The sequence below is a fragment of the Cotesia glomerata genome, linkage group LG8 (assembly GCF_020080835.1).
Source record: "Cotesia glomerata isolate CgM1 linkage group LG8, MPM_Cglom_v2.3, whole genome shotgun sequence".
Taxonomy (NCBI): domain Eukaryota; kingdom Metazoa; phylum Arthropoda; class Insecta; order Hymenoptera; family Braconidae; genus Cotesia; species Cotesia glomerata.
Window position 1 is genome coordinate 13,134,036 of NC_058165.1, and position 20,043 is coordinate 13,154,078.

General features: G+C 37.8%; 1 protein-coding gene and 1 long non-coding RNA gene across 2 annotated transcripts; both read right to left on the reverse strand.

Moving 5' to 3' along the window:
* Window positions 1-567: 567 nt before the first annotated feature.
* Window positions 568-2,655, reverse strand: LOC123270433. Its single transcript, XR_006510603.1, has 3 exons — window positions 2,576-2,655; window positions 1,849-2,080; window positions 568-1,095 (listed from the first exon to the last, which is right to left on the reverse strand). It is a non-coding gene; the product is annotated as an uncharacterized LOC123270433 (long non-coding RNA).
* A 4,242-nt stretch (window positions 2,656-6,897) lies between these two features.
* Window positions 6,898-19,793, reverse strand: LOC123270118. Its single transcript, XM_044736056.1, has 4 exons — window positions 19,785-19,793; window positions 18,842-18,946; window positions 17,786-17,866; window positions 6,898-7,142 (listed from the first exon to the last, which is right to left on the reverse strand). Exons 1-4 carry the CDS (start codon window positions 19,791-19,793, stop codon window positions 6,918-6,920), a joined length of 420 nt encoding a protein of 139 aa, XP_044591991.1. The 3' UTR covers window positions 6,898-6,917.
* Between the last annotated feature and the right edge of the window lie 250 nt (window positions 19,794-20,043).

Below are 20,043 nucleotides of genomic sequence, written 5' to 3' on the forward strand. Positions count from 1 at the left end.
AATTCAAGAGACGTACCTGTCCACCACTAGTTCCCGCAAAAATCGAACCGCCAATAGAAAATCAGCCTCTCGATCACGCCATGAATCGACCGCTTTATTGGCTGATCGCTCCCGCTAGACATGCGCAATAGCCTTCTTCCCTAACTCAACGAGGAAGAAGACGAACTATTGTTATTATCTTTCGCTTCTACGCTTTCGCTGCATCAAGTCGCCATTAGTATTTCTTTACTTTCGCTTTTTGTTAATAAACCGCATTTTGCTGATTTTATAATTTAAACTGCTTAAATTAACCGCTAATAATTCGCTTTAGTTTGTTATGGGTAATTTGTGTTAACAGTGCATTTATTTTACCGCTTTTTCAGTGCCGGCAAAGTGTTCAACCACGTGTCAACCGGCTTCGCTTTGCAAACCACACTGTAATTTACAAATCCGCTTTTATCTTAACAATCCGCTATTAAATATATTAAATATTGAGTGTATTTAATGTAAATAAATTCCTAGTGCTATTTTTTATAATAATTTACGCGTTTTAATTGAGATATCCAGACCTAAACCTGATCCCCGCTTTTCCGCTCTTTCTGTAATTATTCAGGTAGAAAATTTTAAGCTTTAAAAAGTAAAACGGCGTGCCATATAAAACAGTTCACTTTGGACACCTCAAGGTCTATGTAAATGGTATCCCTTATAAGTACGACACTGTTTCAAAGGCCATAATCTCATCTTTAAGTACTGCTGGCACTATTCAAGCCTCACCGCACCCTACGCATCCTCAGTCGTCGCTAAATCAAGGTATTCCACAGTATTTCACCCATAGTACTTCAGGGTTAAAAAATGCTTCTCGATCACCACAACCTCGTCTAAAAACGCCTTCACCAAATCTTAAACTAACCTTCTGGAACATTCGTGGATCAAATCACTTACTGAATCCCACCGATATCTTCTCTTCAAACTATATTCGTCTATCAGAAACTTGGATCAGTGAACCATCAACTTTAGCACCACTTTTATTCCGTCATCCACAGATTCGGTAGAATCTGGCGCCAAGTTCCGTTCAAATCCGTTGTCAACGGAGTGCCAGACTACCAACTATGTTTACTGTAAGCAGAACGGTATTTTGAGGTTGCAAAATTTTATTTAATTCTACGGTCCTTTTTTTTCCTAAATTATATATTATAACAGTAATTCATACTTTATTTTACTGTTATTAATTAATTATATTCACTTATAACAATTAAACTACTTGAAATTACTAAATTTAATCAGCACAAACTATAGCAACGCAAAAATTTCGATCCTGACTTTTTTTTGATAGGCAAAGTGATCTGCCACAGACTAAATAATTCAAGAATGCATAGTAATTCTTCATAAGATGGGAAACTACAGTTAAAAAAAGATATTTCACAGCTTGCATCTACACCCGCCAGGGTGCGCTAGAATTATTTTTACTTTTAAGAAAAAAAAATTTGTTTTTTTCTTTACAAAAAGATATAAAAGAACAAAATTAAAAAATCAAAGCAACCAATATAATTGTTTATGATTTTCGGAAATTAAAAAAAATTTTGTTGTAAATTTAAAAATTAAAAAAAAATTTTTGGAACGTACTTGGTGTGCGTCATTGTGTATATCAATTTTTTTAAAGTCTAGCAAATAAATTTTAGGAATTTCATTAAAAGTAAAATATTTTGTAACCGCGCACACTGAATACGTTGAAATTTTTTTTTTTATTTTCAAATTTACAACAAAATTTCAGATTGGAAATACTCTGCATCGCCAGCATCTAAACCAAAATTTCCGATTTTCTTAGCGGGAAGTTAAAAATAGGAGCTGTTTAAAATACATCATTGTTACCTCTCATGTGGGCTAGCAAATCCGGGTCTAGATGTTTCAATTCATCGGATTCATTTCTGTTTTCTTTGTTTTTTGACCTGTTAGATGACTTCCCCGTAATGGTACAGTTCAATAAGACAGGTTTAGTAATTATAAAACTCGCTGCTGATGTAATAAATTCCGATATTTTTGGAGAGCCCATTAATTACCCATAGTATTGAGACGTGACCCACCTGTCCTTTCCGAAGTAAATCTGAAAAATTAATTTTCTTATTGATTAAATGATAATTAGGTCAAATTTTTTTTTTCATGAGTTCTTTATGAGGATTGTAGATTATCTATCGAAATAGCTGTCTAACTCACTATCTTTTAATTGTATTTGATTACAGCAACATTTAAAACAATCGACTCCGTATACCTATGTACATTTTATGTATAATTTCTGTTAATAATTATTCTTGTTGCGTTACATAGTTCTACGATTGATAAGAATACCACTGAATATTGAGACATGAAATTTTTATTGTTTTAATCTTATGAATTATTTTTTTTTTTTTTTATAGAATGAACTAAGCGTGATGAGTCGAGCACTTTTAGATTTTCTAAACTTTATATTTTGTAATATACTATTACTACTATATTCATAAACGTGCTTATCCATTTAATTTGAGTTAGATTCATATACTTTATTTTCAGTCTCATTTTAAACTTCGCATATTAATATGAAATCAGAAAGTATTTTACTTACTTGTTTGGTATCTGCATTTACGTCACCAATTTTTAGTTAAGTAGTGACTTGCCCAGTGATTTTTAGATTATTTAGGCAATCTGTAAAATAATAGAAAAAAAAAACTTAATTTTAGTAACAAATGTTCTCGACAAAAAAAAATCTGTAAAAGTTGACCCTGCAGACCATCCTTCAAATTTCGAGATAGACAAAAAACTAACGGATTAACCGATTTTCAATTCATTGGTGACATTCAAAATTATCAATTGAGACTTATATCTAATTACGTTTTAAATTGAATAGGATCGAGTCATTTCAAAGATATTTGAAAAAAGTGCCATTTGGCCAAGCCAGACAAAGATAGATAGATTTATTAGCTTAATAAAAAAAATTTACTGGTCGTCAACCGTGTTAATTATTCAAAGGTTGTAGTCCAAATGTCCTAAGAAATCAATCTAATAATATATTTTATGTTGAAATGGAATATTCATAATTTAAATACAGATATGGACGCGTAACACATCTCTTGAGAATTTGACAAATTTTTAGTCGCTGAAGAAATTAAAATATAATGTTTTAAAGTCTACGAATAATAGATTGAATAACAGATAATTTTACAAATTTTGCGATTAAAAGAAGCTGATAAATTATAAGATGATAATTGCTAAAATCATCGTTATTAATGAATTTTCCTAAATTTTGTAAGTCACGAAATAATTTTAAAAGTCAGTAAAGGCAGACAAATTATAGCTCAGATTAATGATAATTAAGTAAACTCTCACATAAATTCGATATATTAAAGCTATTTTTAACGGTAAAAAAAAATCATTTCGCAATAATTGACAAAATTTATAATTTTTCTAAAATAAAAAATTTCAAGCACTAACAATTCGGAAAGTAACGGGTTGATTTAGCTTATCTTTGCACTTAATTTTCGTACTAATTTATAGAATGAGCCTACAAAATTTCATTAAGATTGCTTGGAAGCTAAGGGGAGTAAATCCGGTCGATATGGCGCGTTATAATACATATATAAATATTAGGGTGCTTCAAAAAAATTTTTTAATTTGTTTTTTTAACTCTTACCCTCTCAAATGTTTTTATCTAATATAAAAAAAATCTTCACCAAACATGAGCCCTACAGCTCAACTCTAAGGGGTCGCTGTTTTTATTTCAGTTTTTATCGCTACAAAAAGACTAGTTACAGCCATTTAAAAATGACTAAATTTCGAAATTTAAAGAAGTAGTTGGCAATTGGATCATTCCCTGTCAAATCGACAAATAGTTGGAATCGATCTCTTTCGATTCGGACAAATTTTGGTCAGAAGTTTTCGTTTATCATAAAACGAAGTACTGCCAAAGGAAAAACAATAAAAAAATTTTTTTCAAAAGATGCAAATTCAAAATTTCGCAATTTTTTCAGTTTTTCAATTTTGTTTTTGTAGTATCTCGAACGCTATTGTAGATATAGTAACGGCCTTTTATTTGTTTAAAAGGGGACACTTAGGGTTATTGAAAAAAAAATATTTCGAAAAAAAATTTTCAAAAATTCCAAATTTGTCAAATTTTGAATTTTTGAAAATCGTTAAAAATGACGATCGAAGTTAAAATTTTAACTCAATTTTTTTTGTATAATACATTGTACTCATTTCAAAAGATTCTGAAATTTTTATAGAGGGGTTTTTTTTTTCAAAAATTTCAATTTAGCAGAACTTCGTTTTATAATAAACGAAAACTTCTGACCAAAATTTGTCCGAATCGAAAGAGATCGATTCCAACTATTTGTCGATTTGACATGGAATGACCCGATTGCCAACTATTTCTTTAAATTTCGAAATTTAGTCATTTTTAAATGGCTATAACCTTTAGAGGAAAGAACAATCGGCCCGAGCTTGGCCAAGGCTTGGCGCAATGCTCATTAACTCTGGGGCAAGCTTGAAATCCAAGCTTGGCCCAAGTCCGTCTAAGCATGCAAATGATAACTTCTTGCCAAGACTGAATATCAGTACTGTGCCAAGACTGAAAATAAGTAATGCGCCAAGACTGAAAATAAGTATTGTGCCAAGACTGAATTTTAGTATTGGGTCAATACCGATTTTCAAGTCTGACCCATGCCTGGTTACCAGGACTGGGCCACAATTACTATTCAAGTCTGGCCTATGCAATTTGATAAAAAGTGATAAAAAGAAATTTTTTATTTGTAATTTTTTTTTTATTTTAATTTCTATGCAAGGCTAACGCAAGTTTAGTCCCTTTGACTCTTTATTTAGACCTAACTTTTATTAATTATGAAAATAAAGTGAAAATTGCATTTGCCCTAACCGAGATTCGAATCCGAGCCGCACGCTTACTAGACCGATAACTAACCCCTACACCGTACGACCGATAAGTTGATCTACATCTCATCATTCATATAAGCTAACTCTATATGCTGACAGAGTGTGACGGTTTATTATTTTCACAATTTATGTTATTTAATATTGTGTTTTGATGAAAATAAACGATTTTTCACAAATGTTTATTAATTTAAAAAAATACAATAGTCAAGTCTTTATATTACTTTATTATTTATACATCGTTCTGTATACTTTTAATATTTTGTCATAAATTTTAATGTTTAAAATTATCAATAATAAAAACTCCATTGTAAATTATTATATTCTAATTTTTTTGAGACCATATCAATCTTGACGATATGTAATTGTTTTTGTTAAATAATAAATTTTCAATTTAAGCATTTGCTAACAAATATTTATTAAACAATATATATCTACATTAGATTTAGATTTAGATTTTGTTTATTTCATGCCAAGGCACAGGCCAAATGGCAATTTCAATCAAATAGTAAATACAGTTTTTACAAGAGAGCAATTTCTGTGAGTACATAATATAATATAATATTTCACAATAATTAATTTAATTTATTTATGTGTAAACAAGGTAAAAAAGAAAATCATATTAAACTTGAAACTTAATATATAAAAATAATAGTTTTAAAATATAGAATTTTAATGTCATCAGATTCAATGATAACTCAGCATAATAATTTTGCGAATTGCAATTACTTCATCCTTATTTTAATCTTCAATTTTCAATGAATTAATTTAAATTTGTTATTTATTAGAATTTGTTTTAATGATCAAGATTTAATAAGTAGTTGAATACTTATTTTTGGAAGACTTGTAAACTACTCGAATTTACAATTTCGCGTGGGAGTTCTTCCCATAGCTTTATTACAGTTACCAAAAAAGATTTCTCTAAGTAGCTTGTAGTAAAAAAAGATAGTTTGAAGGAGGTGTGCGCATGAAGCCTTGTTAATCAAATATTGGTTAACTCTTGAATCAAGGCTGGCAAACTAAGACTCGTTACAGAGACATTAGCTGGGTCTTGGTCCAAGAGTAGTAAACCAAGACTTGTCACTTGAATATTGGCTGGGTCTTAGTTCAAGACTGGCAAACCAAGGCTTGTCAGTTGAATATTGGCTGGGTCTTGGTCCAAGACTGACAAACCAAGGCTTGTAAGTTGAATATTGGCTGGGTCTTGGTCCAAGACTGGCAAACCAAGGCTTGTCAGTTGAATATTGGCTGGGTCTTGGTCCAAGACTGGCAAAACAAGGCTTGTCAGTTGAATATTGGCTGGGTCTTGGACCAAGACTGGCAAACCAAGACTTGTCAGCTGAGTAGTGGTCCAGTCGTGGGGCAGTATTGTTCGGCCGAGTCTTGGCAAATCAGTATTGTGCCAAGACAGGCCCCGTTGTATATAATTGTTTTCTTACAAGGGAACTAGTCTTTTGTAGTGATAATCATACTTTGTCTTAGAGTTTTGTAAAGCTCAAAGACTCTACTTTAAAAATATAAAATCGTTTTTTGTAAAAAATTGCGTAAATTATGTGTAAATTCAATTTAAAACAAAAAAGAATTTTTCCCATGTTAATTAAATGGGAAACTAAAATATAAACCCCTTAGAGTTGAGCTATAGGACTCATGTTTGGTGAGGATTTTTTTTATATTAAATAGAAACATTTGAGAGGGTAAGAGTTGAAAAAAAATTAAAAAATTTTTTTGAAGCACCCTAATAAATATAGATAAACAGATAAACTTTTGAGCTAAGGCTATCTTTCAAATCACGTTTTTTGTTTTTATGTTATCTATCAAATCAAACTTTTTGATAAATATGCCTAATAAGAAGCGAAAAATATTTTTTGCAATTTTGAGAAATAACTTTTAATATATTTGGATAACCAGCTGACGACCCGACTAATACTATTTTCAAACCTGAAAAATTGCGTTGAATGCCTTTAAGTAAATTAAAATTAAGTGACATTTTCGATAACAGTATTTAAATTATTTACTCACATGTTTCATTATTCATGAAAATTTTTATTACCTACGGCTGATCGCTGTCCATCAATTACTTGCAGTTGCAGTCGATGATTCAAATTCATTGCATCATCATATTTTTTCTTCAATTGTTTTATTTGATCATCTTTTACTATTATCATTTTGTTCTTAACATCAATTTGTCGTTGTAGCTGCTTTACTTTCGTTTTTAGCTGTGTACTGTCATTATCAGTGGCTGCTGGTTTGCTCTAAACATTCAAATAATTGTATTATTATTATAATATCTAAAGTTTTTAAGAAATAATGACAAATTAAAAAATTATTTACAATTACATGTTTATATAAAACACATGTATTAAGAGGTAATATTTTCCAAAAGTAAAAATCATAATTACAACAACAACAGCAACAACAACAACTCACTTGATTCATGAAAAGAAATGTCTTGAACAACACAGTGCCAAATAAGAAAATGAAATAATCTTTTAAAAATTAAGTACCTTTATTTTCATCAGATAAGTTGAAAATAATTCTGAAATACACTTAAAACATATCGTAGCTGATACCTTCCAATTTGAGCCTCAGCTGTTATATATAGAGCTTTCATGTTTCATATCTAATTAATTTGATTTAACGTTTTAATAATGAAAAGATTAAAATTCAATTGGTAGACTTAATTCTTCTAGTACCAGTGATTTTTCGGTCTATTTCAACGCAGCAACATTATTTATAGCCGTATTAAACACTAACTGCATCCCAAAAAAAATTCTAATTTTAATTTATGCTTATAATTTCTGCAACTACATGAATTGGAAGGATTGCAATGTTTCTATTGATTCCTAAAACCACCGATATTTGATAAAAGTTTCGTTAATCAAAAGACTCAATTTCTGAGGCGGCTGTTTAAAAAATGAAAATATTACGAGCTTTAGATACGCTCTGTTTTCAGGTTTTCTTTTCTTCTAGCAAAAGAAGTGTAGTTGAAAATAAATTTAATTTTTTGTAAAGAAAGAGTTTCGATTTTTTCTGATTAGAGAAAAGAAAAATTTCGTTGTACAAATTTTTAACTTCCTGCTAAGAAAATTGAAAATTTTCGAAAATCGGGAATTTATTGCTTTTACCCCGTTTTTCGAAAATCAAGTTTTCATCAGATCTCGACGTTTTGAGGTTATAAAAAGCTCTGTGTGTGTGTGTGTGTGTGTGTGTTTTTTTTTTTTTTTTATAAAGAGGTACGAAAAAAGATCTTCAAAAGACACCGGTATCGTTAACTCTGCCGCCCATCTTCCGGCAGATATCGATAGTCGGTAGTGTGGAGATTTTTACCCACTAAAAAAAACATTCCTCTTCCCCTCTCCCCTAGATGGTACGGGGAGGACTGGATTGGAACCGCGTTAGCATTACTTCAATCCAGTCTTGCTGCGTCTCACGACGCCTACTCCTGGCTACTGGTCCCTTTCTGCGATTTTGTCTTTCAGGAGGTGCTGGGCATAAACTGCAACAGCTGACCAGTTTTCCTCTTGTTTGATCATATAGGTCACCAGGCTTGAGGGGGAGAGCCTGGTGCCTATGATCTCTTCAGTGTTTCTTCTGTAGTCCTTCCATCGAGCACACTCGAAGAATGTGTGTTCGGAGTCGTCGATTTTATCCGGGCAGTATTTGCACGTTGGTGTGCTGTGCAAACCCATCTTGAAAAGATAGGCATTGAACTGCCCATGTCCCGTCAATAGCTGGGTCAGGAAAAAGTCCGTATCCCCGTGCTTCCGAGAGAGCCAGACGTTGATGTTTGGGATCAGGCGCGCCGTCCATCTGCCCGTCTCTCCCGATGTCCATCGGTCCTGCCACTCTTGCTGCGTTTCCGCCTTTATCCTCGTTCTTGCGTCCTTCATGTTATCATCACTGTCTTTAGCGTCATAGAGTTTTGCTCTTTCGAACGCTAATAGGTCGATGGGCGCGGCTCCTGCAATGACCAATACAGCCGCTTCGGAAACTGTGCGGTAGGCGCAGGCAACCCTGAGAGCGCCTCGCCGCTGTACTGCTGCGATCTTTCGCCGGTAGGTCTTCTGCTTTAATATGTCTGCCCATATCTCCCCTCCATAAACCAGTACCGAGTGGACTGCTTCTAGAAGAAATCTTCTCCTTTTTGTTCTTGGTCCCATGGTGTTGGTCATAATTCGTGCTAGGCTAGACACAGTCTTGCTGGCTTTCTTGCATGCACTGTCGAGGTGTTCACGGAAAGATAGTTTCTCGTCTATCATTACCCCTAGATACCGCAGGGCCCTTGTTGACGTCAGCGTTGTTCCTCCCATGTCCATAGCGAATGGTTTTGGAAACCATTTTTGACGGGTCAAAACGACCATCTCGGTTTTCTGTTTGGCGAGTTTCAGGTGATGCTTATCGAGCCAAGTCTCGACGGTGTCGATGGTTTCCCGAACTAGCAGTTCGGCCTCTTCCACGCTGTCCGCCACTATAGTGGCTGCAACGTCGTCTGCAAAGCCTGTTAGCTCTACTTGCTCTGGCAACGGGATTTCAAGAAGCTCGTCGTAGTCTGCGTTCCATAGATCAGGCCCCATTATTGAGCCTTGCGGCACGCCAGCCGTTATGGTGTATTCTTGTGGGCCTTCAGTAGTTTCCACTATTAGCTTTCTATCGTCAAGGTAGTTGTCGACTAGTGCCAGATTTTCTGGCTCCGCGTCAAACTTGTGCTCCAGAGCGTCTAAAATGTCTCCCCAATTTGCGCTGTTAAATGCGTTTTGACATCTAGCGTGAGGAGAAGACATACTTTACGAGCTTTGAGGCTACCAGACCATGCTTGTGTTGCTGTCTTTATGACTTTCTTGATCGCTCCGACTGTCGAATGACCTTTCCGGAAGCCATGCTGGTTGGTGGCAAAACCTCCAGCACGGTCGATGTCGTCGCGAAGTCTCCCTTGTATGAGCTTCTCGAGCAGTTTTCCAGCAATGTCTAGCATACAGAGTGGTCTAAACGACGAAGGTGTTATGGGGTTCCCTTACCTTTGTCTAAGAGAACCAATCTCTGCCGTTTCCAGACCGCGGAAAAGGTGCCAGTTGCCAAGCATGCGTTGTAGGTGTTCAGGAGTAAGTCTGGGTATTCCAGGGCTATAATCTTGATCACCGATGCCGGGATGCCATCAGGTCCAGGTGCCTTTCCTGTTTTGAGTGACTTGGCCGCGTCTTGTAGTTCCTTAGTTGTGAAGGGCGTTACTTCGTTGTTTTTAGTGTAGTGTTTCTTCTCCCGCGGCGGGTGTTTGGGGAAAAGCTCCGATACGATGCTATCCATTAAGGCTGGAGACTTCGGCGCCTCTGGTGAAGCCTTTCCAAGTCGTTTGGCGACAATTTGGTAGGCTTTACCCCAGATGTCATTGTCGAGATCGTTGCAGATCTCTTTCCACAACTTTGCTTTACTTGCTTTGATGGCTCGATTTAGCATCTTTTGGCCTGCTTGTACTCTTTTGAATACAAGTCCTGGCTTGGGGAGCGTTTGGCGGCTCTCGTTGCGCGGCGACGTAGTTGATGGCACATTTTGCGAAGTTCCGCTATGTCTGTTGACCACCAGTACGCCGGCCTGCGAAAACTCCGGTTTTCAACCGCGGCATAGAGGCGTCACATGCGGCGGAAATCTCCTTCATCGTATTTAGTACTGTCCTTTCTGTCTCGCTGCAAGTATCCGGAGTCGGGTTGTTCTGAAGGGTAGACCAGCTCCGTGCAAGTGAAGCTCGCAGTGCCTCTGGATCAAGCTTCCTGACATTCCACTTCCGCTTAGAAAGGTCGTGTTGTGGTACCGGAGCAGATGCCAATCCAACGTTAAATGTCACGAACTGGTGATCACTGCCACTGTATTTTTCGGATACTGTCCAGTTTTCAATCATGTTGGCAATTTTTGGAGTCGCCAACGAAATGTCGAGGATGGACTCTTGGTACCCCGGTCTTCTGAAAGTCGTGGTGCTCCCAGTATTTAGCACTATGAGGTCGAGTCTAGCCACGACGTCAGCGACCTCGTTGCCTCTGGTGTCGGAGAAATCAGCGCCCCATTCAGCCGATTTAGCATTGAAGTCACCAGCTACGATAACTTCGCCGTCGAACTTAGTGACCGCATCTTCTATATTTGCGAGTTTCTGTCGGAACACACTAATCCCTTCGTTAGGTGAGAGATAGACGCTCATGAAGTAGGTTGTGGGGGTTTGAATCCAGACAAAACCTGCTCCACCTCCGCTGTTGTTGACGGTAACGTTCTTTGTGTTCACAATCCAAATTGCTGCCGTGCCCGTTTTGTCTGCGAACCATGTTTTACCTTCGATGTTTAGATATTGCTCGCAGATAAAGCAGACGTCAATTTTATCTTCGAAAACACGCTGGCGCAGCAGGTTTTGCGCCAAGGCGCACCTATTCAGGTTGCCTTGTAGTATGCGTGTCATTTCTGACCTTTCATGGCTTCTGCAAGTGCTTTGCGGAATGCCTTACACGCTCCAGTGCCAGAAATATGGCATAGACTATCCTGGGCATCTTTGTCCGAAGCACAAAGGAAGCATTTTAACTTCTCCGTGCAGTTTACGGCCTTGTGGTTCTCTCCGCCACATTTGTAGCAGCACCTGCTTCTGTCTGGTCCCGCACACTGACGTGTTTGGTGTCCATAACCAAGACATTTAAAACAACGTGTTACTTTTACTACTGGGCGTATACGACAGTTCACCAAACCGATCCGTATACGGGCCTTGTCAAGGGCCTTAATCGCATTGGGCTCGTCTAGTTCGCAGAAGGCTGCCCGATTACCTCGTGGTGTGGGTTTTGTCAAATTTACCCGTTTGACCTTCAGGTTGTCAGTGAATTCACGTTTGAGTGCTTCACGGACTTCGCTCTCGGTAGAGATTTCATCTAAGTCGAGGATCTCGATCGTTGTTGTTGGTGTTAGCGTCTTGACTGTGCCGATGTTTGCAGTGGCTGCCCTTACTGCATCGGTGAATGCCTTGCTGTCTTCGGACTTTCGAGCCATTTCAAGGAGAACGCCTCCGTGTTTCGTCTTTTTAATAGACCTTATGTCTACGCCCGTCTCGACAGGGCTTACCTTGGCCTTGTGTGTGTGTGTGTGTGTGTGTGTGTGTGTGTGTGTGTGTGTGTGTGTGTGTGTGTGTGTGTGTGTGTGTGTGTGTGTGTGTGTGTGTGTGTGTGTGTGTGTGTGTGTAAGTATGTGATCCGCTTATAACTTTTAAATGACGGAACCGATTAGAACCTCCCAAACGGCGTTCTAAAGAGTTCAACTAAACTTAGATTTCCTGAAAATTTCAACCGATTTGGATTGATAGATTTCAGGAAATCTCGAAAAAAATTAGGAAAACAGTTGACCCTAGAAGCCATCCCTGCAACTTCCCGCTCATTTCATACTTAAGCGCACAAAACTGTATTTTTTATGTTTTTGATGATTTGGTATGATCTTACTGGAGGTGTACCACAAGGTTCAGTTCTAGGCCCGCTCCTGTAGAATATTATGAATGACGATCTATTAAGACTAACTCTGCCAAGAAACGTCAAACCCGTAGCATATGCAGATGACGTAGCCGTAGTGATCGTTGCCAAACAACTTGACGAGATAAACCATATGTTCAATCTCACTTTTGAGCGAGTTATCCGGTGGATGGACGCAGTGAACCTGCAACTGGCGCAACACAAGACTAAGGCAGTGTTTATTACCAGCAGAAAAGTGGTAGAGACCATTAAGCTGAAAGTCGGCGAACAAGAAATCACATCACAACCTTATATCCGATATTTGGGAGTGATGCTTGATGCCAAACTCAACTTCAAGCAGCAAGTGGAACATGTCAGTGCCAAAGCGTCAGTAGTGAGGGCTAGTCTCTCACGACTGATGCCGAACGTCAGAGGCCCAAAGCAGAGCAGAAGGCTATAATTGTCATCAGTAGTCACATCGGTGCTCACTTACGGAATATCCATTTGGGCCGACGCACTAAAGAAGCAAGAATCATGGAGAAAGGCTGGACCAGTATATCGACTGAGTGCCCTACGAGTATCTAGCACCTTCCGCACAATATTAGAGGAAGCAGTGTGTGTTATTTCCGGTACTCTGCCTCTCAGAGTCCTAGCTGAGGAAAGACGGAACCTATATCAACGAAAATGGTCAACCACACTGAGCCCTGAAGAATTTAGAAGGAAAGAACGGCAATACAGCATTGCAAGATGGCAACAGGAGTGGAATGCTGCAGAGAAAGGTCAGTGGACGTACCGTCTCATACCTCGGATTGATGTGTGGTTCAACCGGAGTCACGGTGAGATCAACTATTATTTAACGCAGATGTTATCAGGACACGGATGTTACCGGAAGTATCTTCACCGCTTTAAGCACGATGATACCCCAGAGTGCCGTCCTGTCCAGGGGTCAATGAAGATGCGGAGCATGTTTTCTTTGTGTGTCCACGTTTCAACCTACAGCGCGATGAGTTAGAGAAGATTCTGAAAAAGAGAACCCAACCAGAGTCAATAGAAGAAGCAATGTTGTCGTCAGAAGCTGCCTGGAAAACCACAAGCCTTTTTGCTACAAAAGTGCTTACAGAGTTGCGATCCATTGAGAGGAAAAGAGCGAAAGACAGAATCTAGAAGGAAGAAATAACATCTTAGCCACCAGAAGAAAGAACGGCAGCTAATTCCTCCACCCGCGAAAAAATGCCTTACGCCGGTACCATGGGGGATCAGAGGATAGAAGAGAAAGAAGGTTAGGGTTTAGTGGGTAGGGGCGTCAGCGTCGAGTTTTAGTATGACACTGCGTCGAGTCGCCAGATATCCAGGCCAAACAGCTATGCCTAGAATCCGTAAAAACGATTCCCCCCCCCCCTTTAAGGCTAAAAAAAAAAACACACACACACACACACACTCGGGGCAGAAGAGATACTGCTACCAGGCGCGTCTCCCCGAGCAGATGGGAGAACGCTCGCTGTCCTTGGATGACACTTAATCACAAAGTTGATGAGGTACAGCAGATAGGAGCCAAGCAAAATAACCAAACAAAATAAGCTCCCGTGGACAAAACTCCCCTTTAATGGGTTGGTCACACTAACTGACCTAGCAAGACGATTGGTTCCTGCTGTAACTCACTGGGAGTGTCCCAAACCTGTATCGTAGTTTCTGACGATGCAGGCCACGGCTGATGTGAGCTTGCTCTGCCGAGGTGAAAGTTGCAGCAGTAGATCAGGAGCCAGCCACTTCGGGCCTTGATCAGGAAGTACGCAGTGAGTGTTAGAGATTGGAATCTTCACCGCTCCGAGCAAGTCTAGTCCGTCCGTGTATTCCGGGACTGGCTAAGTGTCGGCTAGGCTTCAGGGAACTGGGGTAGGAGTACTATCTCTGAGGGTACACCCGTTCCTAGTTATGACAACTCGCTCCACTTCGTACGATCCGCTGGTAAATCAAAAAAGTATGAGTAACCCACAGGAAACAGACAAGAGTGGAAACGGGCTACATGCCCAACAAGCAGCGATTGAAACGAGCGCTGAAATGAAGCGGTCACAAGCGTTGGAACGCCTAGAGAAACTAACCAGCGAGTTAAATGTTTTCGTTCAGTCAAAGGTCAACATCCACAAGGAGATAAAAAACAAGACGACTAGTGTAGCAAACGCACTTCAACGTTTCAAAAAACTGGACGAAGTATGGCACTCATCATTACACCGCACCCCTTGTACTACATCGGAGAGAAACAGTTAAGTGGTTGTTGAAGAAGCGATGGACACTGGAGCCGAAGGTGACGGAGAATCAGACACTGAAGAAGAAAGTGAAACTATCACAACGGCAGAGACTGAATCCTTTGACCAAGACGGTCGCAACCTGAGGAAGTTGAAAAGAAAAATTCGTTCTCCCGAAGGCGGAGCTTTTCATACTCCCAAGAAGATGAAAGACCTTGGACCTGGTTATTCCATCAAGAAGCAGGAAGTGGTTAAGGATTTTCCACAAAACTCTGGTAAACAGAACAAGAAGCTAGGCTGGGAAAAGGTACAGTCCAGAAAGGACAAGAAGAAGGAGCGCAGGAAACTGCCCCCAGAAAAACCTCTGGTGCCTCCACCGAAGCCGAACCAGAAGCCAAGAAGAACAGCAACGAGACCGGAGGCACTTATTATCCGTCCAGCGAACAAAGATAAGTATTTTGAAATACTCACATGGATCAAGGCGGACGTTTGCCCGGATCAGGTCCGCAACACAGTCGAAAAGATACGCAGGACCGCGACAGGGAACATTCTCATCACGCTGTCGGAAGGCAGTAGTGATAGCGGTGAAGACTTGCAGAAGACTATCGCGGAAATACTTAAGGAGGACGCAAATGTCATTAGTACTGGATCTGAAGAAGACCTGGAAATTCGCGATATTGACGATACTACAACGAAAGATGACATTCTAACAGCTTTAAAAGAGGCAGCTGGAAACGATTGTGGTATAACAGTAGATGCCATTTAAATTCGTTAGGTCTTACGTAGCAGAACTCAAATTGCGTCGGCGACTCTAGCAGCAACGGTAGCGCAGAAAGTGGTAAGAAAACACGGCAAGATTAGGATCGGCTGGACCAATTGTCGTATTAGAACAGTACTAAGACCTGTCCGATGTTATAAATGCTGGTATTTTGGACGACGTGCGGTTCAGTGCACAAGTGAAGTCGACCGCTTCAAACTTTGCATTAAATGTGGAGAAGAAGGACACAAAATCGTCGAATGTAATAAGCCTACTAAATGCGCACTGTGTGCGGATCAACTCGGTACAGAAATTAACGCCCATCATGCTGGCACAAGCAGATGCCCAGTATACCAAGAGGCACTCAAGAAGATAACTGATAAACGAAAATGAGAATACTGCAGCTAAACATCAACCACTGTGAGGCGGCACATGATTTGCTCATGCAGACAGTACGTGAACAGAAGCTTGACCTTGTGCTTATATCGGAACCGTATAAACACCTCGGCGGCCAACCATGGGAAACTGACTGCACCACAAAAGCTGTCATATGGTTCTGTCGCAAGCTCCCTTTCCAGAGTGTCGTTAACAATGGCAGCGCCGGCTTTGTAGCAGCATCGGTAGATGGCATCCTCTTTTACAGCTGCTACGCACCACCTAGCCTCACTATTGTTGAATTCATGGACTTTCTGGATCGACTGACGGAAGACGCGAAGCAGTACTACCCAGTGACAATAGCTGGAGACTTCAACACCTAGGCAGTGGAATGGGGCAGCAGACACACCAACGCTCGAGGTAAAGAACTACTGGAAGCTTTTTCTACATTAGATGTAGTATTGTTAAACATCGGTGGCCCGAAGCAGACAAGGAGGTCATTGCTATCATCAGTAGTTACATAGGTCCTCTCATATGGTATATCCATTTGGGCCGACGCACTTGAGATCCAAGAATCATGGAGGAAAGCATGTCCAGTTTACCGACTGAGCGCGCTAAGAGTAGCCAGCGCCTTTCGAACAATATCAGAGGAAGCAGTGTGTGTCATTTCCGGAACTTTGCCGCTCAGAGTCCAAGCTGAGGAAAGACGGAACCTTTACCAACAAAAGAGGACAACCACACTAAGTGCCGAGGAACTCAGAGCTAAAGAACGGCAGAACAGCATCGCACTATGGCAATCGCAGTGGGACGCCGCGACAACACGGAGATGGATACACCGTCTCATACCGAAGATCGACGTTTGGCTAAACCGAAGTCATGGCGAGGTCAATTACTATCTGACGCAGTTGTTGTCAGGACATGGATGTTTTCGGACGTATCTTCACCGCTTCAAGCATGATGATTCACCGGAGTGCCCGTCCTGCCCAGGAATCAATGAAGACGCGGAGCACGTTTTCTTTAAGTGCCCACGATTTTACCCACAGCAAGATGAGCTGGAGATGATTCTAAAGAAGAAAATCCAACCAGAGACAATAGTAGAAGCAATGTTGTCATCAAGAGCCTCCTGTAACGCCATCAGCACATTTGCAACAGAAGTCCTCATAGACTTGCGTTCCATCGAAAGAAGAAGAGCAAATGACAACTAGAATAAAGGTAAAATAACACCTTAGCTACCAGAAGAAAGAGCAGTAGCTAGATCCTCCCCTCATGAAGTAATGCCTAACCGCGGTTTCCATAAGGGATTAGGGGAACGAGGAAAAGGGGTTTAGGGTTTAGTGGGTAGGGGCGCTAGCGTCGAGTTTTAGTATGACACTGCGTCAAGTCGCCACATATCCAGGCCGACCAACTATGCCTAGAATCCGTAAAAAGGATTCCTCCCCCCCTTAAAACAAAAAAAAAACACACACACACACACTCACACTCACAGACGTACGGACATCATCGCGGAAACATCGGGAAGGCTTCCTAGGACCTCAAAATGTCAACATCCGTTGAAAACTCGATTTTCAAAGAACCGAGTGAAACCTATAACTGCCCAATTTTTGAAAATTTTCAATTTTCTTGGCGGGAAGTTAAAAATTTTTTTCAAATTTGGTTTTTTTGGAATAACTTTAAAACAGCTGTACCGATTGATTTAAAAAACTAATCAGCTCTTGATATGAAAAAACCACGTCGATTGCCGCAAACCGGGTAAAAACCGGTTGTTTCATTCAAAAATTATAGTTGCTTAAAAATTAAGGAATAATCGTGTTTTATTAAACTTTCATCAGACTTTTAAGCTCAAAAGCATAGAATAGCTATTTTTTGGAGCTTGGAAGTCTCATAAACGTAATAAGTGCAATTTTGAGTCCTTAAGTATGGAATTAGCGAGAAGTTACAGGGATAGCCTTTAAGATCAACCGTTTTCCTAGTTTTTTACCTTAGGAATTAAATTTTTCTAACTTGATTAAAGTGTTGAGTTCATATTGTACTTAGAAGTCAACAAACAATTAGATACTTACATATTGTGATTTAGGCTGCATTGATAACGTTCCTGCCAGGAGATTGTCTAGTTCATCGTCATGTTTCGATGTACCACTTTTCTGAAAAATAAAAATGACAAAAAATCGTACTTTTTAAATTTGATACTGAATTGAATATTTTATATAGCATATCTTAATATATATGATTAATTTTATGTCAAATCGGCTTAGACTGGATCTCTTCTGATTTCGATAAATTTTGGTAGGAAGCTACCTCTTACCATAAAACAGAGTTCTATGAAAGGTAAAAAAATTTTTAAAAACTTTTTTTATATTGTTGCAATATCAAAAAATTTTACAATTCTCTCCGTTATTCAAGTCTATGTATTAACCCTCTTGGTTTAACATCAAAGATTTCAAAAATTTAAAAACAATAAATCACGTATTTATAAAAAAAGTCCCTCATCTGCACTACAAACTCACAGAAAAATATTAAAAACATTCTTATTGGTGCATTATATATATTTATGTCCGAAAGGGTTAAAATCTCGAAAACTATGACAGTTACTTAAAAAAATGCAATGGTCTATTTTAAAACTTTGAGATATTAAAAAATTATTATCTTTGACAAAACGATAAATGCAATTCTGAAAATTTCAAGATCATTTGAAATTAGCAAGAAGTGTTCTATAAAAAATTTTTAAAAGTTTACATTTTAAAAAGTTTAAAATGTAATATTGACGGTTAATTTTGATAATTTTTTAGAATTTAAAGAACCACAAATTTGGTATTTTCTGAAATGTAGTTTTCATACAATTTATTATCACAGCTTCGAAATTCCTTTTTAAAACACATCTCTTCCATTTTTTTTTCGAAAAAATCATAATTTACAAGATATTTAATCAAAAAGCTCGAAAAGCTGTGAAGCAAGTAAAATTTTGGATACAGAAAATTGTTTTAGAGAATGAAATAGATTCCTATCAAAGTTCATCGAATTTTGAAGTAATCGAGTCCAACCGTTAGTGAATTTTACATGTAATTAGCCATATATTCGAATACAAGTATAAATTTAAAAACTTTCAATTGAAAACTCACTGGCTTCGACAATTTTTTTCCAGAAGTCTTACTTACAGGTTGATGATTTTGATGTCTGTTATTTTCAAGAGGTAACAAATTATCCTTACTCTTATTTTCAAAATTCTGAAATGAATGAATTGAATTATAAATCTTGCAATTTTATGAAAAATTTTTTTATTAATTTGGACGTAATTAAAGTTGCAGAAATACTTTTTAATTGAATTTTGATTTTTTGCAAGAAATTATAAATTTATTTTTATCTATTTTTCGAGAAAACTCATCCGATCGATATTATGACTCAGCTTATCGTGTCTTACTTAAAAACCGGTCCCTATAATTGCAGCTTCGTATTTCTCTAGAAAACAAAAGCTAATTTAGAAAATAATCGTACTGCAACATAATAGATTTTAAAAGTATCTATTTCGTAGCAGAACATTTTTTGCTACGTTTTTATTTGCTTAAAAGGAAAATAAACTTGAAATAGCTTTATTATTTACGAAAGAGGTAATTAAGATAGTACTATATTTTTCGCAGTAAGTGCAAAGTGAGAAAAAGAGGGGAATTTCTGTTGAAAATTTCTGAGATCATTAGTCTGTCTATGGGATCAAATTAAATTTTCACAAGTTTCGAAATTACGGATCTTATGTAAAGAAAACAGCGTATTTACCTATAAACTCAAACTTCTATTTAAATTTTACGGTATAAAATTTAAAAAAATCATTAAAAAAAAAAAAATCGTCTGTTAAAACATAAAATTCTTGGATGGTGATTTTTTTTATCTTCATCCAAGAGTTACAATTCTTTCTTTAAAAGATGTAGATAATTCAAAGCAAATTTAGAATTTTTAACAAAAATATTTACTTGAACCTAATTATTTTTTTTTCTATGCATCAGATAAAAACGAAAGTTCTAATAATTAATATCTCATAAGGAACACAGAAAATTAAAAAATAATTTTTACAGAAGACATATTTAATACACGTTAATTAAGACACAAAATTTCAAATCTTTATAAATTATTTCTGTTTGGTCTCAAAACGCTTTAACTTCCACAATAATTCATGAATTTTTAGATAAGTACATTGTTTTTAACGCTTTGAAAAATTGGAATTATAAGAACGTGAAACTTTACATACCAACAATGATTTTTGAGGATTAATTATCTGAGTATCTACTATGATAATCTTTTTAAACGGAGGTGATAGAAGCACCGATTCCAT